Source organism: Mizuhopecten yessoensis, unplaced genomic scaffold (assembly GCF_002113885.1).
Source record: "Mizuhopecten yessoensis strain PY_sf001 unplaced genomic scaffold, ASM211388v2 scaffold8387, whole genome shotgun sequence".
Lineage (NCBI taxonomy): Eukaryota > Metazoa > Mollusca > Bivalvia > Pectinida > Pectinidae > Mizuhopecten > Mizuhopecten yessoensis.
In genome coordinates this window covers 607,316-634,305 of record NW_018407522.1, presented here as the reverse complement: position 1 = coordinate 634,305, position 26,990 = coordinate 607,316, and the positions used below count along the sequence as shown (strand labels likewise).

The 26,990-nt window shown below is 38.6% G+C and overlaps 1 protein-coding gene across 1 annotated transcript; it reads left to right on the top strand.

Moving 5' to 3' along the window:
• Nucleotides 1-607: 607 nt before the first annotated feature.
• LOC110455844 (EGF-like domain-containing protein 2) lies at nucleotides 608-26,597 on the top strand. The gene is made up of 10 exons (XM_021506251.1): nucleotides 608-730; nucleotides 7,551-7,608; nucleotides 7,836-7,952; nucleotides 8,341-8,448; nucleotides 10,732-10,931; nucleotides 17,719-17,822; nucleotides 18,557-18,687; nucleotides 18,904-18,994; nucleotides 19,712-19,886; nucleotides 26,130-26,597. The coding sequence occupies exons 1-10, from the start codon at nucleotides 725-727 to the stop codon at nucleotides 26,190-26,192; spliced, it is 1,053 nt and encodes a 350-aa protein (XP_021361926.1). The 5' UTR covers nucleotides 608-724; the 3' UTR covers nucleotides 26,193-26,597.
• Nucleotides 26,598-26,990: the final 393 nt, after the last annotated feature.

Genomic DNA, 26,990 nt, shown 5'->3' with positions numbered 1-26,990 from the left:
TATAAACAACGATTACAATGATAACAAAACATCTCCATTGACTGCTTAACATGGCTGATACACGATTGCAAAAGCATATTTAACCTATCAAGCAGCCTAAATCAAAGGAATTTGTTTAACCATACCAACAGTATATATTCACGTGGTATTCACAGTTTATCTGTATGTATTGGTATATATACAATATTGGATATTATTTTATTTCATCATCCAAATAATGACAATAATACTAATCAGTAATAAACAAATACACATGCTTGTCATCTTTAACCAGCAAAAAAAATGATTATATTGATTAAAAAGTTATAACTCTCAGTGTCTTAACAAAGAAATATGTGAAATATCCAAATAATTAAAACACTATTTATCTATTTGTCTATTATACACAAATACCCCTGGTTTTGTATCTTTAACTAACAAAAGAAAAAGATAATTATAGTGATTGAACAGGTATACAACTTTGTGTCTTATAAATTAGCTGTTTTTGATTTTGATCATTTAAAAATTAAAGTTTAAAATATGTAAAAGCATTTGAACTAAAAGTAGCAATGCATACTTCCTAGGCTATATGTGTATGCCATAGTAAAGGCACATGTCTATCGTATTCTACCTGTAAGGCGAAATGATAAGAGAGCAGGCTGGTAGCTTTTGACCCCTGAGTGACATCAGTTCCGCTCATCCTGACTGAGCCGCTGATTGTCGTGATTACAGCAGGCCGTCCACGATGTCGGTAAGTCTATTTACTTACAGTTTATATTACAGTCCACACACATACAAATGGTGTTAAGGGAATTTGTTATATCATTTTTTTATTGGGATGGCTATTATTATTATTATTATTATTATTATTATATATACATACGGATTTACATGTAGTAATATGACGGGGATAATCATAATACAATCTTCATAAGATCAGATTCTTTGTCATAGCATTTTTACATCCATTTAAATATTCCACATTGTTTTTCGTTTTGTTTTGGTGTTTGATCGTTCTTGATGATTTCCTTGCGACTCTCATTTTTATTTTACCAGTGTAGTGGTACTATGGCATAATTTTTCACTCCATCAAAATGATCCATTATTAGTAACAGAAAATCACCAATGATGTAACTTATAGCTATGCATATACACCATAAAGTAATATGCCCGTATAGTTGTCGGCAATGTCTTATCTGTACTATAATCGGAACTTAAGATGTTTTGGTTTACGCCGATTTATTGAAAGCATCTTCTGTGTAGTTCAAACTTATTTTAGGTTTAATAATATGCAACTTTGCAGTCAATGAATTTACCATTTTCATGGCATTTTTCTCTAGCAAATTGTTAAGATAATTACTATCTGACTGAGAATCATAATACACTTGTAATACTGTTATGGTGTGCTAAGATATATGAAGCATATCCCGAAGAAATTTTTGAATTTTTGAGAGTTTAACTGACTAAGTGCCATGCTAATATAGTCAGTAGATACTAAGAACTAAACGCCGAAAAATGGTGATATGGATTCATCGCGCTGAATATGAAGCTAATGTATATGTCACAGTTGATGCTGCAAAGTCGGTGTTATGACACGTCTGATAATAACGGTATTGTGCCCTTTATACTGATATTGAACCATTTCGTCAACAGGTGAAATTGGTAAATCACTGATTATATCAAATTCTAAATCAAAACAATATACATCCTTTTGTACAATTATCGCTATTTCCTATCTACCAACCCATCAATGATCAAACTATTTAAAACTAATCAAGCGATTGATCATTTAATCTGCATTTAAGATGATGATGATGATGATAGTAAACAACGTTTTTAGTTATAATGTTATAAAAAATAGCACTATGTATGTAATATCCTATTTCAGATCTCCTGGTATCACTTAAGTTGATATTTGTCAAAATTGCTTACCTTGGTGTGTCTAAAACGTAAATGGGTTTCTAAATTGAGAACACTAATACAATCTAGGAACAACATGTGTTCGTTCTTTGGAACAAGACTAGAAATCGACTAAATATCAGTGTATGTCGACAGCTTAACTTTTTTACCAATGATAATAACACGTTTGCATGTGTTGTCATTGTTCTAATGATGCTTAGTATGTATGTGCATGCTTTCACATGTTCAAACTATAAATGAAAAGCTTAAATTCATTAAAGGAAAATGAATATATTTGATACATTTTGAGCTAATTCATCTCTTAATGCATGCTAGATATGTTTGAGAATGTTAAAATTATTGGTATTTAATTCAACGTTTACACGAAACGATTAACTCCGTAATATGTCGATAAACGAGTGTGATGGGCCGATAAAATAATTCGACATAAATGGCTACCTGCGATGCTCCAACTGCCGTGACTTGTATTCACTATAAGGTGGTGTTTTCTACCTTTGCTCCAAATATGTTTCCTCCGAAATTGTAGACAAGCTTGTACCTATACTATACTAGATTAGTGCAGAACGCAACCTCCCGAATAATGCGGAGAGCATCATGACCATTGTCACTGGCCTTCACCTTCGATGTATATGATTTATGTTTCAACGATCAATGAAGCGACATGATGTATCTCCCTTTTTTGCTATGATGTCTGTTTATTACCCTTAAATATTATCTTGTATTAAATGTGATAACGCACGTGAGATTATGTAATTCTTTCAACTGTTAGTCACTCCATTCTTAATTGAATACTTACATAAATGTTCCGTGACTGAAAAATCTCTAAGGAATAATTTACTTTTGGGATTACTTCGTACATCCCGTCAGCTCGATCCTCCCTCCCCTGTCAAAGTGTCAGACCAAAATTATGATTTACATTTGAATATTTCTGAGTAATTAATGAAAATTTACTCTGTTTTCTCACCCAAACTGCCACTTTAATCTCAGAACACAGATCTCATTGAGGATTTGATATATTAATTATGTACATTATGCCAATTCGAACTAGCTGATATTGATAAAGGCTGGTTTATTGTTTTAATTAACGTATCTATACAGTAAAATACGTTTACTGTTCATATCACGTGATGATGTAAATGACATAACTTCGTTGCATGAATTTAAAACAACGCGATATGATGTATGGTGGGTTCATTTGAATTAATATTTCACTGCGCATATAATGTGATGAATATCTTAAGCATAATAAATGGTTTTGGTGTTAGTTGTGAGCCAAACATGTAGTTAAAATGTCAACACGATAAGTAGGTTGTCCTGTATGATATTTTCTGAAACACAATTCTTATTGTATTAAGGACACTATCTGTATACAATCATATACATAATTGTTTCCAACTTCTGACGCCCTTTGCTACCATTACATTAACAATTAAACAGCTATGTACATTTCAGTATACACATACTCGCCATCAAATCAACTATCTATGTCTGTCGTTGTCAGTTACACATCGCAGTTGAGACATTCATAACACTTAATTGAAGCATGGTTTAATTTTTCAGGGTGACAATTTAATTACTCTATACCTACATTGAGACAAATACGACAGGGGATAAAGATACCAGTCACGGTGTCGAGTTTTTACGCTTATACACTTATATGAATATTATACAAACTTCAACTGGTGTGGCTTAGCATGATGTATAGACCAATAACAAAGCAATGTACATAGGAATTTCGTTCAAATGGTAAAAACAATGAATACAACTACAGTTGGAACGAGTGTTACAGACATTGGATGTAGATGTAGCTGGAATATCACGTAGTGTCCCTTACTTTACATATTCATACAAGTACTTTACAAAATTATATTTGGTACTTAAGTAAACAACACTGGATGTAGGAGGAATATCACGTAGTGTTCCTTACTTTACATATGTATACAAGTACTTTACAAAATTATATTTGGTACTTAAGTAAACAACACTGGATGTAGGAGGAATATCACGTAGTGTCCCTAACTTTACATATTAATACAAGTCCTTTACCAAAGTATATTTGGTACTAGAATAAACAACACTTGATGTAGGAGGAATATCACGTAGGGTCCCTTACTTTACATATGTATACAAGTCCTTTACCGAATGATATTTGGTACAAGAGTAAACAACACTGGATGTAGGAGGAATATCACGTAGTGTCCCTTACTTTACATATGTATACGGGTACTTTAAAGAATTAATTTGGTATTAGAGTAAAAGACACTGGATATAGGAGGAATATCACGTAGTGTCCCTAACTTTACATATTAATACAAGTCCTTTACCAAAGTATATTTGGTACTTAAGTAAACAACACTTGATGTAGGAGGAATATCACGTAGGGTCCCTTACTTTACATATGTATACAAGTCCTTTACCAAAGTATATTTGGTACAAGAGTAAACAACACTGGATGTAGGAGGAATATCACGTAGTGTCCCTTACTTTATATATGTATACAAGTACCTTACCGAATGATATTTGGTACAAGAGTAAACAACACTGGATGTAGGAGGAATATCACGTAGTGTCCCTTACTTTACATATTTATACAAGTACTTTACCGAATGATATTTGGTACTTAAGTAAACGACACTGGATGTAGGAGGTATATCACGAAGTTTCCTTTACTTTACATATGTATACGGGCACTTTAAAGAATTAATTTGGTGTAAGAGTAAAAGACACTGGATGTAAATGGGATCTCAAGTAGTTGTCCCTTCCATAACACATTTATACAAGTACTGCATATACTAATATTTGGTACTAGAGTAAAAGACATTGGATGTATCTAAACATTTTTTTCAGGTTGGTAAGTATAGATTATGATTTTTTTTACACAACCAATAACTTGTCTATGTGACGTTTCGCTGACTTGTATGATATGTACACTGTCACATTAATTAGACGAATGACCAGTTAAACGTTTGCACACAAAGGTGTAAAATGTGTACGACTTGTCCACACAATCGGTGTCGATTTCGGCTACGCTGTGAGCGTATGTACAATAGTTGTTATATATGTACCGAAATGACTCGATTTAGCTACGCTTTGTTTAATACTTGGTCATATATGTGCGAGAGTTTGTTAGCCCCCTCGTCTCGATTTAGAACTGGCTCTCTGCGGCGAATCCAGATGGCTTCCTTTATCTGCCGCTTGAACAGATTGCTCTCTCTGTCCAAAACTTTGGAGTTATCCCACTCAATCACATGATTTGTCTGTATGGCATGGTATGTGATTGCTGATTTATTTATCTGGGACTCCGACTGCTTCCTTTTCCATTTGGTGAATTTCCTTCCTTTTTCGGTGTTTACCAAGACGGATACTCTGGTTGGTTTCGGATATATCCTTTATATACGGGATGACCACTTGATCTTTGGTTTTGTTCTTATCCTTGATTGGTCTTTTTTGTATTCTTACCCTTACTTTGACACTGTGGTGTACCCGTTTTAGGGCCCTTTCATATATGCACATGTTCTCATTAGCCTAGCGATGTTATTCTGCTCTTGGGTTTTGTCCTGTTGTTCTGTGACTATTGTTTCACATCTGTTGAGCAATGTGCGTACGACGCATAACTGCTGGTGCAAAGTATGGTGAGATTTGAAGTTCAGGTATTGGTCCGTATGGATATTTTCTATAGACCAATACCTTCACGGTTCCGTCTTCTTTCTTTACCAGGAGACTGTCTAGGCATTGTGCCGTTGGTTTCTTCCTCACATGTACATTTGATGTTGGTAGTGGCTTTTATGGTGTTGATATGTGTGGTCAAATCCTTCTGTTTCCATAAGCTAGGCTTGCATTCTATTGGGGCAGTTGCTATTGCTTTTTGCTCCAGATGTTCCATGAACAAATTGGCCACAATGGGAGACACTGGACTACCCAAAGTCATGATGTCCTGAATCTGGATGTTTGTGTTTTTGCGCCAGGATCTGTCTAATTCTAAGCGTTTCCGAATGATTCTAAGTGCGTCGTTAATGGGAGTGTTAGTAAAGAGAATGACAACATCATGTGAAAAGAATTCTTCGTCTTTCTAAATCCTGATGGTAGACATAGCTTCCGCTAGATGTTCCAGTTTTCTTTGCATTGTGTTCCGATTTACCCACTCGAGGTCCTAGAATGTCTGCTAATGATCTGGAAACATTGTAACCAATGGATCCAGTGTAGTCAAAAATATACCTCAGTGGGTTTCCCTGCTTGTGGATCTTGGGTGTACAGTACATTCTAGGGGTGTTCTCTGCTGTGGTATACAGATATCTGTATTGACCATCCGTAGTCCTGCTCTCTTGTTTTAGTTTTGACAGGAAGGCTATGAGAGGCCTTTTAAAATTTTCCGTCAGACTGGTCTGCATCTGTTCATATGTCTTGTTGTCCTTTAGCATGGACACTGGATGTAGGTGGATATCACGTACGTGTCTCGTCCATACATGTACCAGTACGGTACAGAATTATATTTGGTACTAGAGCTACGAAAACTAGATGTTACTGGACAATCAAGTACGTGTCCATCTCTTGCACATTTATATAAGTTAAGTACAAACCTATATTTGGTACTAAAGTAAAATACATTAGATGTACAGATATTGTCATGCACGAATCGTTTTCTTGACACAATTACTGACGTAAGAATCACATCTACAATAATAAGGGTAGTAACAGATATCGGGTGCAATGTAGATATAACTTACAATGCAATGAACGCAATCTATCCTTTTTACATGTATTACCTAGTATTTTATGTATCACACTATAGTCATTATTTGAGTAACAGAAGATGGATGTAGTGACATCGTCATGTACACTGTACGTGGCCCTTCCTTGATGCGTAGAGATAGTCTTCGGATATAGATATTGTCCACACCTATTCCGTTACAGTTTTGTAACAGGTCATCAGTAACAGCAGAATGTTATGTCTTACATAAGAATAACAATTTGCTATCATTTATAAGTTAGTTTAGTAAAATAAAAAGTATCTAAAAGTGGACACACAATAACGTCTCGTATCACAAATTCGACAGAAAAGATATTATGAAAAGATTCTTGTTACACAGCCAATACGTGTTTCTATGTGATGTTTTTGTCTGATGACGGTGACAGTGTACATACCGTACTAGTAGTAGAAACGTCCCATTGAAACTCTTATTAGTTTGTTACAAGAATCTTTTTTTCATAATCCATACTTACCAACCTGACAAAATTGTTTAAAAAGACAGAAAAGGTATGATTGTACCTGGGGTATGAAATACCTGGCAGGGCCTATTCTTTATACTGACAATTAAAATCCCACCAATGGATTGGTGTAATTTGCTCGGTCTTGTGACCTCACCTTTCCTGGATATAATAACAAAATTCTGATAAGTATGGTATACAAAGACATCTGACTGAATCTACTATTTAGATATATGTACGAAATATGCCTCCTTGATATCCTTAACTTGTTCACCGACGGGTTTTATCTTTGAGTTATCAAACATGCATATCACATTTGACGAAATACTCTTTCATTCATTTAAACATATTTTATTGTCAGAAATTAAGCATAAAATTTAACAAAAAATTGGCCAAAGGTATAACATTGTTGTTTACCCCTTCTAATAATTGTTTTGCTTTCAAAGATCCAGAATCACGTGGTGTTGCTCCAGGCTCTAACATTCCTCGCCTTTGTTATGTACGGTAAGTAAAACTGTTTCTTTTATTTAAATCTACGATGGTAAAGGATCTAGCAATAGTACACCCACACTGTAGTACAATATTTTACGTGATATTTAAACACTTTCATTACCTCGTCTATACAAAGTGTTTATGGTTACACTGTTTCTGTTATGGCAACATATATTTTCAAGAACACATTTTTATCATATATGTTCAAGATAATTATTGGTTATCTTGTTTTCCCCCAGCATATAGCTACTGTCAGCGGCCTGGTTTTATCTGTATGAACAAAGGAAACTGTACAGCAGACAGGACATGTAAATGTGACAGAGGTTGGGGAGGCTATGACTGTCGGGCCCCTCAAAGTAAGTTCTTGTAGTCGCACAGTATGTTAAAAACACATTATTTCTTTTTATTTTACATTTGAACTATTCCTTTATCTTGAAGATAAACTACAACTTAATCTGTAATATGTAACGTTTTATCAAAAATTTTGATCTAAATTGTGTGTTTTGACAACCTACATTATTCATTAATTTTTGCCGCAGTCGTAAAACGATCGAAATTCGGGTAATGTGTAATTTCGCTCAAGTTTGGTATTCCGTTTACATCAATGAGGACTGCGGCGGTAGTTTGGGTGTTTGTATTGTCTGCTGTTGTAATCGGAACATGTTTCTGATGCTTTTTGTATGTATCGGCTCCAATATTGTGTATTGAGGTTATAATATGAAGGATTTTGATTTTATTTTCCAGAGTATGTAAACTGTCGCAAAAGGTGTAGCAATCACGGGATTTGTGTCATGAATGGATTGTGTTATTGTCAATTTGGCTATTACGGTGACAACTGTGAAAAAAAGAACGGTAAGCATCAAATCAAATATCAGTTTATGTGTGTAAACATAAGTGTATCAATGTCAAAATAAGTGTATCAATGTTTACATTATTGTATCGATGTCAACACAAGTGTATCGATGTTAACCTTATTGTATCGATGTCAACATAAGTGTATCAATGTCAACATAAGTCTACCAATGTTAACATTATTGTATCATTGTCAACATAGGTGTATCAATGTTAACAGTAGTGTATCAATGTCAACATAGGTGTATCAATGTTAACAGTAGTCTATCAATGTTAACATTATTGTATCAATGTCAACATAAGTCTATCAATGTCAAAATAAGTGTATCAATGTCAACACAAGGGTATCAATGTCATTATAAGTGTATTAATGTAAATAGTATTGTATCAATGTCAACACAAGTGTATCAATGTCAACATAAGTCTATCAATGTTAACATTATTGTATCAATATCAACATAGGTCTATCTATGTCAACATAGGTGTTTCAATGTAAATAGTATTGTTTCAATATCAACATAGGTCTATCAATGTCAACACAAGTGTATCAATGTCAACATAAGTCTATCAATGGTAGCACAAGTGTATCAATGTCAACATAGGTCTATCAATGGTAACATAAGTGTATCAATGTCAACACAAGTGTATTAATGTCAACATTATATGGTCAATGTCAACATTGGTGTATCAAATAATTGAAACCCAGTTTATATAAGCAACACATATTTCTGCATAAACAGTTAGATATCGATCGCTTCAATTTACCGTGCAACATTCTGACGTTAAACTGAGGTTAAAATTGAAGTAAAAAAAAAGCAAACATATTATAAGACAGCATACTGGTAGGATTAGATATATGATTCGAATGAATTAGGCTTATGTCAACTATAAGCCTGCGAAGCCTTTGACCGACTGCTACATGATATTATCCAGAATGGTGCAGGGTTGCAGCCATGTTTACGTAATTTTAATTAATAAGCGAAATCACAAGATAAAACGATAGCAGAATTCAACAAATGGCCACGATATGTACGACAGCGTTGGAGGTCATTTTTTTACGCAACAAACGTGCTTTTATCTTAATAGATAACGATGCTTTTATCTTAATAGATAAAGATCCATGGCGTCTTAGTAGTATGAACACACAATGATTGTACGCCATGTAACAGAAGAAGACTGACAAAATTTGATCTGAAATATCATCATTTTGTTCTTTTTGGCATTCCTGACATTGTGAAACAATGGCACGTCACAAAATTATTTTTTATTTTTTTATTTTACATATTAGACACATTCCACGCCCTTCATGTGACACTCAGTGAAAGTTAATAAGTTTTGCTATGCAAGAAAAATAAGAAATGCCAGTTTTGTCCTGCGGCACAGTATATTTTATGTTTATATGCAAGTGTGCATTTTTTTGCATTTTCCTAAATTGTGTAACTTTTTATGAGTAAGATGAGTACAGTTTTATGTTCACTATTAATTCTAAATATTTATATTAGTTGTGACTTTTTCATAAACATAAATAAATATAATCATGAAATTGAATCTATGGTGAATTTCCGAAAAAAATATTTGCGTCAGCCTACTCACGGTATTGTTCTGTTGAATGTAAGTTAAGTTTCCAATCCGAAAAGATCATTGCTAAGTGTAAATAAAGTCGTCATTCGAACTAAGACTATTGGAAATAGTATGAACGAAAGAACGCTTTACACATTGAACATTGACAAAATACAGAGTTAATATTACAAAATGTTAAGTGCCTTTTGTTTTATTGACGACACACACCATGCTATTTGAACAGATATTCAATCCAATTCACGTCCCCACAACAGGAGCCAGGGTAGTACATCGTAACAGCGGGACAGACTGATAGGAATGATAAAATAGGGACCTTAGACGACAGTCGGTATTTATTACGGCATTCGCAAATGTTCATTATATTTATGGTCTGTGTTACGAAATATGTCAGGTGAATAATTTCAAAACATCCATTTATCGCCATTAACTGTTTTGGAAAATGTAGTTATAAACGCGTGCAGCTTGGTTGCGATATTCAACATTAAAACTAAAACAAATATGAAACGTCACATATTAAAACTTCTGTTTGATATGTGTGGGTTACAATTATTGAAAATAAGGCAAATACATGTTATCAAAGTGAAATGAACAATGTCGAAGTACAAGATGATGGTTGAGTGACCAAATACGAATAACAAGGAAGGAATCATATTCCGTTGGGAATATAAAATATTTCCAATGTTTAATTGGTTTAATTTTCAGAAACGATTTCGTGTAACATGTTTAGCATGGACGTGACAATGGCCACCCCGGGCAAACGTGACATCAGTCTGCGGGGAGCCGATGAATGCGGTCTTTCAAAGGTGCCCTCGCGACCAGGAGAGTATGTATACAAACGGAGCTTCCCAATGGTACCAAACCCTGGTACTCCGTGTGACGTATACCAACGAGAACATCTTGGGGTACGTCTTTACCACAACCCGCCTTCTACATCCTTATCTTTCTTTAAAAAGTTAGGAAATACTTGAGAACACCGATCATATTTGAGATCACCAATCATACTTGAGAACAAATACCGTACTTGAGAACACAGATCCTATATGAGAACACCTTTCATACTTGATAACACAATTCATACATGAGAACACCGATCAGACTTGAGAACACAGATCAGACTTGAGAACACCTTTCATACTTGATAACACAATTCATACTTGAGAACACCGATCAGACTTGAGAACACCGATCCTACTTAGGAACACATATCAAACTTGAGAACACCTATAATAAATGAGAATACAGATCATACTTTAGAACAACTATCACACTTGAGAACACCGATCATACTTGAGAACATCGATCGTACTTGAGAACACCTATCCTACTTGAGAATATCAACCTACTTGAGAACAACTTTCTTACTTGAGAACACATATCAAACTTGAGAACACCTATAATAAATGAGAATACATATCATACTTTAGAACAACTATCACACTTGAGAACACCGATCATACTTGAGAACATCGATCGTACTTGAGAACACCTATCCTACTTGAGAATATCAACCTACTTGAGAACAACTTTCTTACTTGAGAATACATATCATACTTGAGAACATCGATCACACTCGAGAACACAGATTACACTTGAAAACACAGATCCTAATTAGAAACACCTTTCATACTTGAGAACACACATCATACTTGAGAACACATCATACTTGAGAACATCGATCATACTTGAGAACACCCATCATACCTGAGAACACCCATCATACTTGAGAACACCTATTATACTTGAGAATACATATCCTACTTGAGAACACCTTTCATACTTGAGAACATCGATAATACTTGAGAACACCGATCACAATTGATAACACATATCATACTTAAGAACATCGATCACACTTGAGAACACCTTTCATACTTGAGAACACAGATCGTATTTGAAAACACAGATCATACTTGAGAACACCGATCCTTTTTTGGAACACCCTTCATATTTGATAACACCTACCTTACTTGAAAACAACTATCACAATTGAGAACATCGATCATACATGATAACTCTTATCACACTTGAGAACACCTAAAATAGTTGATAACAACTATCATACTTGAGAACACCGATTGTACTTGAAAACACAGATCATACTTGAGAACACCGATCCTACTTGAGAACACAGATCCTTTTTTAGAACATCCTTCATATTTGATAACACCTATCTTACTTGAAACAACTATCACAATTGAGAACATCGATCATACTTGAAAACACAGATCATACTTGAGAATACCGATCATACTTGAGAATACCGATCATACTTGAGAACACCTATCATACTTGAGAACACCTATCATACTTAATATCATCAATCATATTTGAGAACACCTATCATACTTAGGAACACATCATACTTGAGAACATCGATCATACTTGAGAACACCCATCATACTTGAGAATACCTATCACACTTGAGAACACCTATTATACTTGAGAATACATATCCTACTTGAAAACACACATCATACTTGAGAACACAGATCATACTTGAGAACACCTATTATACTTGAGAACAGCGATCATACTTGAAAACACAGATCATACTTAATAACATCGATCATTCTTAAAAAAACACCGATCATTCTTGAGAACACCGATCCTACTTTGGAAAACCTTTCAAACGTGAGAACACCGATCATACTTGAAAACACAGATCATACATGAGAATACCGATCATACTTGAGAACACAGATCATACTTGAGAACACCTATCATACTTGAAAGCACCTATCACAATTGAGAACACATATCATACTTAATAACATCAATCATACTTGAGAACACCGATCGTACTTGAGAACACCGATCCTACTTGAGAACACCGATTGTACTTGTCCTTCTAAGGAACACCTATCACAGTTGAAAACACATATCGTACTTGAGAACACCTGTCACACTTGAATACATCGATCATATTTGAGAACACCGATAAAAACAAGTATCATACCTGAGAACACAAATCATACTTGAGAACACAGATCATACTTGTTAACAGAGATCATACTTGAGAACATCGATCATACTTGAGAACCCCTATCATATATGAGAACACATATCTTATTTGAGAACACAGAGTATATTTGAGAACACAATTGATATTTTGAACACCTATCACACTTGAGAACACAGATTATACTTGAGAACACCGATCATCCTTGAGAACACCGATCATACTTGAGAAAACAGATCCTACTTTGGAACACAGATCTTACTTGAGAACAACTATCATATTTGAAATCAAATATCATACTTGAGAACACAGAACATACTTGAGAACACAGATCGTACTTGAGAACACCAATCATATTTGAGAACAACTATCACAATTGATAACACCTATCACACTTGAAAACACAGATCATACTTGAGAACATCTATCATTCTTGAGAACATCGATAATACTTGAGAACACCGATCATACTTGAGAACACAGATCATATTTGAGAACACAGATCCTACTTGAGAACATCTATCATACTTGAGAACACCGATCATACTTGAGAACATCTATCATACTTGAGAACACACGTTATACTTGAGAACACACATCATACTTGAGAACATCTATCATACTTGAGAACACATATTATACTTGAGAACACCGATCATACTTGAGAACAAACATCATACTTGAGAACATCTATCATACTTGAGAACACCGATCATACTTGAGAACACCGATCATACTTGAGAACATCTATCATACTTGAGAACACACATCATACTTGAGAACACAATTCATACTTAATAACATCAATCATACTTGAGAACACACATCATACTTGAGAACATCTATCATGCTTGAGAACACAGGTCATACTTGAGAATACCGATCATACTTGAGAACACACGTTATACTTGAGAACACCGATCATACTTGAGAACACCGATCATACTTGAGAACATAGATCTTAACTTGAAAACACAAATCAAATTTTAAGAACACCAATCATATTTGAGAACAACGATCATACATGAGAACACAGGTCATACTTGAGAACACCGATCATACTTGAGAACATCTATCATACTTGAGAACACCGATCATACTTGAGAACATCGATCATACTTGAGAACACCTATCATATATGAGAACACATATCTTATTTGAGAACACAGAGTATATTTGAGAACACAATTGATACTTTGAACACCTATCACACTTGAGAACACAGATTATACTTGAGAACACCGATCATCCTTGAGAACACCGATCATACTTGAGAAAACAGATCCTACTTTGGAACACAGATCTTACTTGAGAACAACTATCATATTTGAAATCAAATATCACCTATCACACTTGAAAACACAGATCATACTTGAGAACATCTATCATTCTTGAGAACATCGATAATACTTGAGAACACCGATCATACTTGAGAACACAGATCATATTTGAGAACACAGATCCTACTTGAGAACATCTATCATACTTGAGAACACCGATCATACTTGAGAACATCTATCATACTTGAGAACACACGTTATACTTGAGAACACACATCATACTTGAGAACATCTATCATACTTGAGAACACATATTATACTTGAGAACACCGATCATACTTGAGAACAAACATCATACTTGAGAACATCTATCATACTTGAGAACACCGATCATACTTGAGAACACCGATCATACTTGAGAACATCTATCATACTTGAGAACACACATCATACTTGAGAACACACATCATACTTGAGAACATCTATCATACTTGAGAACACATATTATACTTGAGAACACCGATCATACTTGAGAACAAACATCATACTTGAGAACATCTATCATACTTGAGAACACCGATCATACTTGAGAACACCGATCATACTTGAGAACATCTATCATACTTGAGAACACACATCATACTTGAGAACACACATCATACTTGAGAACATCTATCATACTTGAGAACACATATTATACTTGAGAACACCGATCATACTTGAGAACAAACATCATACTTGAGAACATCTATCATACTTGAGAACACCGATCATACTTGAGAACACCGATCATACTTGAGAACATCTATCATACTTGAGAACACACATCATACTTGAGAACACACATCATACTTGAGAACATCTATCATACTTGAGAACACATATTATACTTGAGAACACCGATCATACTTGAGAACAAACATCATACTTGAGAACATCTATCATACTTGAGAACACCGATCATACTTGAGAACACCGATCATACTTGAGAACATCTATCATACTTGAGAACACACATCATACTTGAGAACACACATCATACTTGAGAACATCTATCATACTTGAGAACACATATTATACTTGAGAACACCGATCATACTTGAGAACAAACATCATACTTGAGAACATCTATCATACTTGAGAACACCGATCATACTTGAGAACACCGATCATACTTGAGAACATCTATCATACTTGAGAACACACATCATACTTGAGAACACACATCATACTTAATAACATCAATCATACTTGAGAACACACATCATACTTGAGAACATCTATCATGCTTGAGAACACAGGTCATACTTGAGAATACCGATCATACTTGAGAACACACGTTATACTTGAGAACACCGATCATACTTGAGAACACCGATCATACTTGAGAACATAGATCTTAACTTGAAAACACAAATCAAATTTTAAGAACACCAATCATATTTGAGAACAACGATCATACATGAGAACACAGGTCATACTTGAGAACACCGATCATACTTGAGAACATCTATCATACTTGAGAACACCGATCATACTTGAGAACATCGATCATACTTGAGAACCCCTATCATATATGAGAACACATATCTTATTTGAGAACACAGAGTATATTTGAGAACACAATTGATACTTTGAACACCTATCACACTTGAGAACACAGATTATACTTGAGAACACCGATCATCCTTGAGAACACCGATCATACTTGAGAAAACAGATCCTACTTTGGAACACAGATCTTACTTGAGAACAACTATCATATTTGAAATCAAATATCACCTATCACACTTGAAAACACAGATCATACTTGAGAACATCTATCATTCTTGAGAACATCGATAATACTTGAGAACACCGATCATACTTGAGAACACAGATCATATTTGAGAACACAGATCCTACTTGAGAACATCTATCATACTTGAGAACACCGATCATACTTGAGAACATCTATCATACTTGAGAACACACGTTATACTTGAGAACACACATCATACTTGAGAACATCTATCATACTTGAGAACACATATTATACTTGAGAACACCGATCATACTTGAGAACAACGATCATACTTGAGAACATCTATCATACTTGAGAACACACGTTATACTTGAGAACACCTATCATACTTGAGAACATCTCTCATACTTGAGAACACATATTATACTTGAGAACACCGATCATACTTGAAAACATAGATCTTAACTTAAAAACACAAATCAAATTTTAAGAACACCAATCATATTTGAGAACAACGATCATACATGAGAACACAGGTCATACTTAAGAACAGCGATCATACTTGAGAACATCTATCATACTTGAGAACACACGTTATACTTGAGAACACACGTTATACTTGAGAACACACATCATACTTGAGAACATCTATCATACTTGAGAACACATATTATACTTGTGAACAACGATCATCCTTGAGAACAACATCATACTTGAGAATACTTGTCATACCTGAGAACACCTATCCAACATGAGAACACATTTCAAACTAGATAAAATAGATCATCCCTGGGAACACAGGTCATACTTGAGAATACCGATCATACTTGAGAACAACGATCATACTTGAGAACACATATCATACTTGAGAACACCGATCATACTTGAGAACACCTATCATACTTGAGAACACCTATCATACTTGAGAACACTGATCGTACTTGAGAGCACCAATCTTACTTGAGAACACCGATCCAACTTGTTAACAACGATCATACTTGAGAACACAGATCATACTTGAGAACACAGATCATACTTGAGAACACCGATCATACTTGAGAATACCTATCATACTTGAGAAGACCTATCATACTTGAAAACACAGATTATACTTGAGAACACCTATCACACTTGAGATCATAGATTATCCTTGAGAACACATATCATACTGGAGAACACAGATCATACTTGTAAACACCTATCACACTTGAGAACGCAAATTATACTTGAGAACAGCGATCATACTTGAGAACACAGATCATAACTGAGAACACATATCATACTTGAGAACAAAAATCATACTTGAGAACACCAATCATACTTGAAAACACCTATCACACTTGAGAACACAGACTAGATTTGAGAACATCTATCATACTTGTTAACCCCGATCATACTTGAGAACACAGATCATACTTGAGAACACTTGTCATACTTGAGAACACCTATCATACTTGAGAACACCGATCATAATTGAGAACACCTATCATACTTGAGAACACAGATCATACTTGAGAACACAGATCATACTTAAGAACACAGATCATACTTGAGAACACAGATCATACTTAAGAACACAGATCATACTTGAGAACATCGATCATATTGAGAACAAAGATCATATTGAGAATACCTATCACACTTGAGAACACAGATCATAGTTGAAAACAGCTATCATTTTTTTACTGAATGCATTATTATTTCAGCCTGGGATGTTCTCCTACACTATGTCTATGTCTGTGAAGCGTAGGAAACAGATTTTTTCGCCTCTGGACTGGGTAACAGAGTTTATTTGTACCTATGAACGGAGGTATGTATTATTTTAAAGACGAAATATATCATAATCCATATATACTTTTAACAAGTTCTCCAAGCCCTAATATTATACTTACAGGCGTTTCTTAGTTATTTTATTTTGTCAATTAAATTGATCATTTGTTGCTTTGATCATCAATAGTTATTCAGATTTATATTTCCTATACTCCAGATAACACTTTGCCGTTACCATCAGTATACGGCGTCTGTCCGTGAACATGAGATTGCAACGCGAAAAACACATGCCTTTATTCCACAGAACAACAAATTGCTATGAATCAGAAGGAAACTATTATTTTTAGCTGATTTAATTTTTTATCGTTATATTAAGTTCACGCAATGTAATCCAGGCCCTCTTATTCATTTTCGCTATTTTATATTTGTTTTACAAGAAGAAAATATTTCCTTTTTTTCGATGTGAAATTGGTAAAATAGACCAGTCTTTAGATTACAAGATGATACCAATAGTCATATGGGGTTTTCCTGATTATTGCATATGTTTGCCGTTGATCGTTCCGTTTTTTCTCAACCAAAACGTAAACTACTGACTTTCTAAAATGAAACCTGGTACAACTTCCAGTTTTGATTGGTTAGATGGTGAATTTAAATGAGGCAATGGAGGGAAAACTCACTAACATTGAGTCGAAGAAACTTAAGCCGACGGCCTATTGTATTTACACCCAAAACTGTTCGAAGCATTCTTAAAATACCCTTTCAATTACCTTGAAGTGCTAATGGCTCTACCAAGCCAAAGGAAGACTACAAGCTGTTTGATGTTGACATCTTGGACTATTTGAATCATCCTATACAGAGCGGTGCCAAAACCACCATGAGTAAAGAATTTTTCCTAGTGTTTTTCTGTAAGTATGTACTTAAAAAGTATACAATTTTAATCTACTTTTATTAAAAAATGAATATTTTTTTTCATATATCACCAAAACATTAAAACTAGAATATAATTTTGGTCCTTAAATGCATAAAACTAAATAATTCATTTTGTATTGTAATAGTTTAAAAGAAGAATCTATGGAATATATTTTTGACACGAGACTCACAAGACTGATTTCCTGTTGTAGCTAATAAAACAGACTATGAAGTTCTAGTGAAAGAACTGCATATGTACAATGTCTGGACTGGGGAGAAGCTCAATACCCTTATCAAAGCTGGGTAAGTTAATACATGTCTTTAGCTATTCCTAGCCTTTTGGGGGATTTATATTGTATCGGCTAAACAAATGACAACACAAAACGTGATCATGCCGTATACCGCGATATTTGTCATTCCAGTTTTTGATTGGTCGAAGTTAAAACGCATTATTGTGTTTTTTGAAACAGGAATTGTTTTATAACGTATTATTTCAGATGTTCATTACCTTCAAATTGAAAGTGTCGTAAATTATACGTAATAATTAAGGTTGTTTAAGGGTTATAAGGTACATACAAAAAACATGAACACCCTTGTACATAAACCGCATGGGAGATTAACGCAAAGTGCATAAAGTTTCAAGAAATTAAGATATTAGTCATCAATATGCAGACCTGTGACAATGTTACAAATATTGAATGAAACTATATACACTTCACTTACTTTTCCTGATTTCCCAAAACTTAAGTACAGGACTAATTATTTAAAATTCAAAGTTTATCTTTCGGTGTTTTCTTTTTTAACTCTCTGGCTAAATTTTGCTTTGCACGAAGTGGCAAAATGATAATGTGCACGGTGGTTACTATGCAGGTCTGGGAATGGCAGGTGAGTACTGTTATTTTGTTAAACAATAGCGTGCTTATATATCCCTAACCAAAGTATTTAACGTAAGGAAAACAATCAATTACTAATGCTGTGATATTGTAACTGCAGTTGAAACATGACAAACTTCTTTTGTAGGTGCCGGACATACGTCGGTAAATTAAAACTGTTTGATGAACCTATCGTCGGGGAGCACGTACGTTATGATGGCACCGCGGTCCAAGGTACCTTTGTCAATTTTCACCCAATCAACGAGCCCTTCGAAATCTTTTTCGACTACAAAGTGCAGATATGCAAAGGGCAGTGTTCAAAGGTAAGTTTTAATATAAGGTAAATATATGCAAGTAATTAAAGAGTACATCTTGAAGGGGCCGCGGCGGCCAAGTGGTGAAGGCGTCTGGCATTCTGCTTCCACTAGCCCTTCACCACTGGGTCAAGGGTTCGAGACCTTCTTGGGGCAGTCGCCAGGTACTGACCGTAGGTCACTGGTTTTTCTCCGGCTTTCCTCAACCACCACAACCTGGCACGTCCTTAAATGACCATGGCTTTTAATAGGACGTAAAGCACAAACAAACAAAAAGGACCTCTTAAAACAGCATTTCCTGGGATTGTCTAAGGAATATACAAAATATGAATGAGCATTTTGTGGCAGTTTATCGGAAACGTATCATGTTCTTTCCGGATAAGGCACATATACATTGAAATCACTTTTTCTAATGACTCTATTTGCAGTATTTTTGTTTGGATCAATTCCATTTTGGTAAGGAATAACGTTTAATCTAAACTTGTATTTTAGCTAACAATGATAACGAGAAAATGTTCCGAGTTTTGATGTTGAATTGAAATTGGAATTGATTATGTAAATAGGTTTGACATTGCTATTTCCCTTACAGAAAGTAGAGTAAAACATTCATAACACATTCTTATATTCTAGAATCAGTATTGTCGCTTGCATAAATATCTGTCTCAATGGAAACACTTAAGATAATTGCATAACATTACATTTATTTGCGCTTATATAACGATTAGCTGTTACTTCAAATAATCCTTTATGTGAGGTCGTTTATATTTTTTCTACAGAAGCCGTTGAATTTCCTAACATAATTTTATCTTGCCTGAACAAGTTTTTTTGCAATTTTGATTGGAGGCACGGTAGTCTAGAATAGGACGCCAGACTCTTTACCGAAGGGTTGTGACGCACGGTAGTCTAGTGGTAGGACAACGGGCTCGTGACCCAATAGTTATGAGGCACAGTAGTCTAGTGGTAGGACGCCGGGCTCGTTACCGAATAGTTGTGAGGCACGGTAGTGCCGGGCTTGTTACCGAAGGCAGGCACGGTAGTCTAGTGGTAGGACGCCGGGCTCGTTACCGAATAGTTGTGAGGCACGGTAGTCTAGGGGTAGGACGTCCGGCTCGTTACCGAATAGTTGTGAGGCACGGTAGTCTAGTGGTAGGACGCCGGGCTCCTTACCGAATAGTTGTGTGGCACGGTAGCCTAGTGGTAGGACGCCCGGCTCGTTACCGAATAGTTGTGAGGCACGGTAGTCTAGGGGTAGGACACTGGGCTCATTACCGAATGGTTATGAGGTACGGTAGTCTAGGGTAGGTCGCCAGGCTCGTTACCGAAGGCAGGCACGGTAGTCTAAGGTAGGACGCCGGGCTTGTTACCGATTAGTTGTGAGGCACGGTAGTCTAGGGAAGGACGCTGGGCTCGTTACCGAAGGGTTGTGAGGCACGGTTTTCTAGGGTAGGACGCCGAGCTCGTTACCGAATAGTTGTGAGGCATGGTAGTCTAGGGTAGGACCACGGGCTCGTTACCGAAAGGTTGTGAGGCACGGTAGGCTAGTGGTAGGACACCGGGCTCGTTCCCGAATAGTTGTGAGGCACGGTAGTTTAGGGTAGGACGCCGGGCCCTATGCCAAATAGTTGTGAGGCACGGTAGTCTAGTGGTAAGACGCCGGGCTCGTAACCGAATAGTTGTGAGGCACGGTAGTCTAGTGGTAGGACGCCGGGCTCGTTACCGAATAGTTGTGAGGCACGGTAGTCTGGTGGTAGGACGCAGGGCTCGTTACCGAATGGTTGTGAGGCACGGTAGTCTAGTGGTAGGACGCCGGCCTCGTTACTGAAGGGTTGTGAGGCACGGTAGTCTAGTGGTAGGACGCCGGGCTCGTTGCCAAATAGTTGTCGGGCACGGTAGTCTAGTGGTAGGACGCCGGGCTCGTTACCGAATAGTTGTGAGGCACGGTAGTCTAGGGTAGGACGCCGGGCTCGTTACCGAATAGTTGTGAGTCACGGTAGTCTAGTGGTAGGACGCCGGGCTCGTTACCGAAGGATTGTGAGGCACGGTAGTCTAGTTGTAGGACGCCGGGCTCGTTACCGAAGGGTTGTGAGGCACGGTAGTCTAGTGGTAGGACCCCGGGCTCGTTACCGAATAGTTGTGAGGCACGGTAGTCTAGTGGAAGGACGCCGAGCTCGTTATTGAAGGGTTGTGAAGCACGGTAGTCTAGTGGTAGGACGCCGGGCTCGTTACCGAATAGTTGTGAGGCACGGTAGTCTAGGGGAGGGCGCCGGGCTCGTTACCGAAGGATTGTGAGGCACGGTAGTCTAGTTGTAGGACGCCGGGCTCGTTACCGAAAAGTTGTGAGGGACGGTAGTCTAGTGGTCGGACGCCGGGTTCGTTACCAAAGAATTGTGAGGCACGGTAGTCTAGTGGTAGGCCGCCGGGCTCGTTACCGAATAGTTGTGAGGCACGGAAGTCTAGTGGAAGGACGCCGAGCTCGTTATTGAAGGGTTGTGAAGCACGGGAGTCTAGTGGTAGGACGCCGGGCTCGTTACCTAATAGTTGTGAGGCACGGTAGTCTAGGGTAGGACGCCGGGCTCGTTACCGAAAAGTTGTGAGGCACGGTAGTCTAGTGGTAGGACGCCGGGCTCGTTAACGAATAGTTGTGAGGCACGGTAGTCTATTGGTAGGACGCCGGATTCGTTACCGAATATTTGTCATGCACGGTAGTCTACGGTAGGACGCCGGGCCCTATGCCAAATAGTTATGAGGCACGGTAGTCTAGTAGTAAGACGCCAGGCTCGTAACCGAATAGTTGTGAGGCACGGTAGTCTAGGGGAAGGAAGCCGAGCTCGTTACTGAAGGGTTGTGAGGCACGGTAGTATAGTGGTAGGACGCCGGGCTCGTTAACGAATAGTTGTGAGGCACGGTAGTCTATTGGTAGGACGCCGGATTCGTTACCGAATATTTGTCAGGCACGGTAGTCTACGGTAGGACGCCGGGCCCTATGCCAAATAGTTGTGAGGCACGGTAGTCTAGGGTAGGACGCCGGGGTCGTTACCGAATAGTTGTGAGGCACGCTAGTCTAGGGTAGGACGCCGGGCTCGTTACCAAATAGTTGTGAGGCACGGTAGTCTAGGGCAGGAAGCCGGGCCCTATGCCAAATAGGTGTAAGGCACGGAAGTCTAGTGGTAAGACGCGGGGCTCGTTACCGAATAGTTGTGAGCCACGGTAGTCTAGGGGAGGACGCCGGGCCCGATGCCAAATAGTTGTAAGGCACGGAAGTCTAGTGGTAAGACGCCGAGCTCGTTACCGAATAGTTGTGAGGCCCGGTAGTCTATTGGTAGGACGCCGGGCTCGTTACCGAATAGTTGTGAGGCACGGTAGGCTAGTGGTAAGACGCCGGACTCGTTACCGAATAGTTGTGAGGCACGGTAGTCTAGGGCAGGACGCCGGGCCCTATGCCAAATAGTTGTAAGGCACGGAAGTCTAGTGGTAAGACGCCGGGCTCGTTACCGAATAGTTGTGAGGCACGGTAGTCTAGGGAAGGACGCCGGGCTTGTTACCGAATAGTTATGAGGCACGGTAGTCTAGTGGTAAGACGCCGGGGTCGTTACCGAATAGTTGTGATGCACAGTAGTCTAGTGGTAGGACGCCGAGCTCGTTACCGAATAGTTGTGAGGCACGGTAGTCTAGTGGTAGGACGCCAGGCTTGTTACCAAATAGTTGTGAGGCACGGTAGTCTAGGGTAGGACGCCGGGCTCGTTACCGAATAGTTGTGAGGCACGGTAGTCTAGTGGTAGGACGCCGAGCTTGTTACCAAAGGATTGAGAGGCACGGTAGTCTAGTGGTAGGACGCCGGGCTTGTTACCGAATGGTTGTGAGGCACGGTAGTCTAGAGTAGGATGCCGGGCTCGTTGCCAAATAGTTGTCGGGCACGGTAGTCTAGTGGTAGGACGCCGGGCTCGTTACTGAAGGGTTGTGAGGCGCGGTAGTCTAGGGTAGGACGCCGGGCTCGTTACCGAAAAGTTGTGCGGGACGGTAGTCTAGTGGTAGGACGCCGGGCTCGTTACCGAAAAGTTGTGAGGCACGGTAGTCTAGTGGTAGGACGCCGGGCTCTTTACCAAAGGGTTGTGAGGCACGGTAGTCTAGTGGTAGGACGCCGGGCTCGTTACCGAATAGTTGTGAGGCACGGTAGTCTTGGGTAGGACGCCGGGCTCTTTACCGAAGGATTTTGAGACGCGGTAGTCTAGGGTAGGACGCCGGGCTCGTTGCCAAATAGTTGAGAGGCACGGTCGTCTAGTGGTAGGACGCCGGGCTCTTTGCCGAATTGTTGTGAGGCACGGTAGTCTAGTCGTAGGACGCCGGGCTCGTTACCGGAAAGTTGTGAGGGACGGTAGTCTGGTGGTAGGACGCCGGGTTCGTTACCGGCGGGTTGTGAGACACGGTAGTCTAGTGGTATGACGCCGGGCTCGTTACCGAAGGGTGGTGAGGCACGGTAGTCTAGTGGTAGGACGCCGGACTCTTTGCCGAATTGTTGTGAGGCACGGTAGTCTTGGGTAGGACGCTGGGCTCTTTACCGAAGGATTTTGAGACGCGGTAGTCTAGGGTAGGACGCCGGGCTCGTTGCCAAATAGTTGTGAGGCACGGTCGTCTAGTGGTAGGACGCCGGGCTTTTACCGAATAGTTGTGAGGCACAGAAGTCTAGGGTAGGACGCCGGGCTCGTTTCCGAATAGTTGTGAGGCTCGGTAGTCTAGTGGTCGGACTCCGGGCTCGTTACCGAAAAGTTGTGAGGGACGGTAGTCTAGTGGTAGGACGCCGGGTTCGTTACCGACGGGTTGTGAGACACGGTAGTCTAGTGGTAGGACGCCGGGCTCGTTACTGAAGGGTTGTGAGGCGCGGTAGTCTAGGGTAGGACGCCGGGCTCGTTTCCGAATAGTTGTGAGGCTCGGTAGTCTAGTGGTCGGACTCCGGGCTCGTTACCGAAAAGTTGTGAGGGACGGTAGTCTAGTGGTAGGACGCCGGGCTCTTTACCAAAGGGTTGTGAGGCACGGTAGTGAGGCACGGTAGTCTAGTGGTAGGACTCTGGGCTCGTTATCAAAGGATTGAGAGGCACGGTAGTCTTGGGTAGGACGACGGGCTCGTTACCAAATAGTTGTTAGGCACGGTAGTCTAGGGTAGGATGCACGCCGGGCTCGTTACCGAAGGGTGGTGAGGCACGGTAGTCTAGTGGTCGGAGGCCGGGCTCGTTACCGAATAGTTGTGAGGCACGGTAATCTAGTGGTCGGACGCGGGGCTCGTTACCAAAGGATTGTGAGGCACGGTAATCTAGTGGTCGGACGCTGGGCTCGTTACCGAAGGGTGTTGAGGCACGGTAGTCTTGGGTTGGACGACGGGCTCGTTACCGGATAGTTGTTAGGCACGGGAGTCTAGGGGTAGGACGCCGGACTCGTTACCGAATAGTTCTTAGGCACGGTAGTCGAGGGGAGGATGCCGGGCTCGTTACCGGATAGTTGTGAGGCACTGTAGTCTAGTGGTAGGAATCTGGGCTCGTTACCCAATAGTTGTTAGGCACGGTAGTCTAGGGTAGGATGCCGGGCTCGTTGCCAAATAGTTGTGAGGCACGGTAGTCTAGTGGTAGGACTCTGGGCTCGTTACCAAAGGATTGAGAGGCACGGTAGTCTTGGGTAGGACGACGGGCTCGTTACCGAATAGTTGTTAGGCACGGTAGTCTAGGGTAGGATGCCGGGCTCGTTACCGGATAGTTGTGAGGCACGGTAGTCTAGCGGTAGGACTCTGGGCTCGTTACCAAAGGCTTGTGATTTCGAGTCTCGGCACGGCACTGTGTTGTATCTTTGAGCAAGATATTTTACCCCGCTTGTTCCAGTCTCCTCAGCTGTAAATGAGTTCGTTGTTGGGCAGTGCTAGAAATGTAAAATGCTAGCTGGGAGCGCTGAAATGGCAGCACCGGCTGTATGCTCCCCAGGAATTTGAGAAAGATATTGGCTGGTTGCAGAGGCCCTGTAACCACGGATAATAATTTGTGAACCGCTTTGAGATGACCTACGAACAAGACTGTGATAAAACGGTATATAAGAAACTTGAAATATTATTATTAGTAGTAGTATTATTGGAATGTTCATTATTAGACGAATGTGTATAGAGCAGGTTTAATCCACTTCATTCAAGTAGCCGATTATAATCCTGCATTGATAAACTGTTTACTTCATATAAATTCGAAATATCTAAATAAAACAATTCGTTTTTGTTTGTAGCCTTTCTGTCACGCAACGAAAATACAAGAGGCTCGACCTGGACTTCGTCTGATCCTAGAATGAAAGATTAAACAGGTTCTAAGAAATGTAGTCCAACACTAGCGAAAAGGACACCCACAGCGATACTGCATTGTCTGCGTATTGATGTATATAGTTTACTTTAACCGCAACTATTTGGAAAAATTTAACAAAATTTTGCAAATCCTTCCGCTATTGTTGGACAATGGCTATTACTTTTCTAATATAATTGTAATGTTTCATTGTTTCATTTAGAATGTTGAATACGTTTTGTCATAGACCAGTGCTATTCTAGTATTCACATAAGATCGATTTCTTCTGATGAAAAACTTGTCATTTGTACCACCATCCATTGTATTTAAGATATGTTTATGTGATTTACATTGGCAAGGGTAATCACGGTTTTCACAAACAACCAATCACATTGATGTAATAAAACATTAAAACATGTATGATTGCAAATTGTTGTCTATCAATGTCCCTGTAGTTATGTATATGAAACGATGCAATCATTTTATCCATGCAGTTACCTTCTTTCAAAAGGTAATATCCAAATTTGAGAAATCTAGTATGAAACTGTTACCTTTAGAAACTCACTTGACAGTGAACAGCTTCGTAATAGATATTCAAATTTTGGATATTTCTTTTTCGGAGAAAGTAATTCGATAGATTTAGTCATTTGAGTTCAGAGGAAGATTTATAAACTTTCGTATGAAAGTATGGGAACAGGGAAAGTAGATAATTTCACGAAAGACTTAAGCTGACAATTTCAAATTTGTTTACAAAGTTGTTTTTTTTCTAAAATGTCAAACAATACTCTGCTTCTATTCTGTAATAATTATG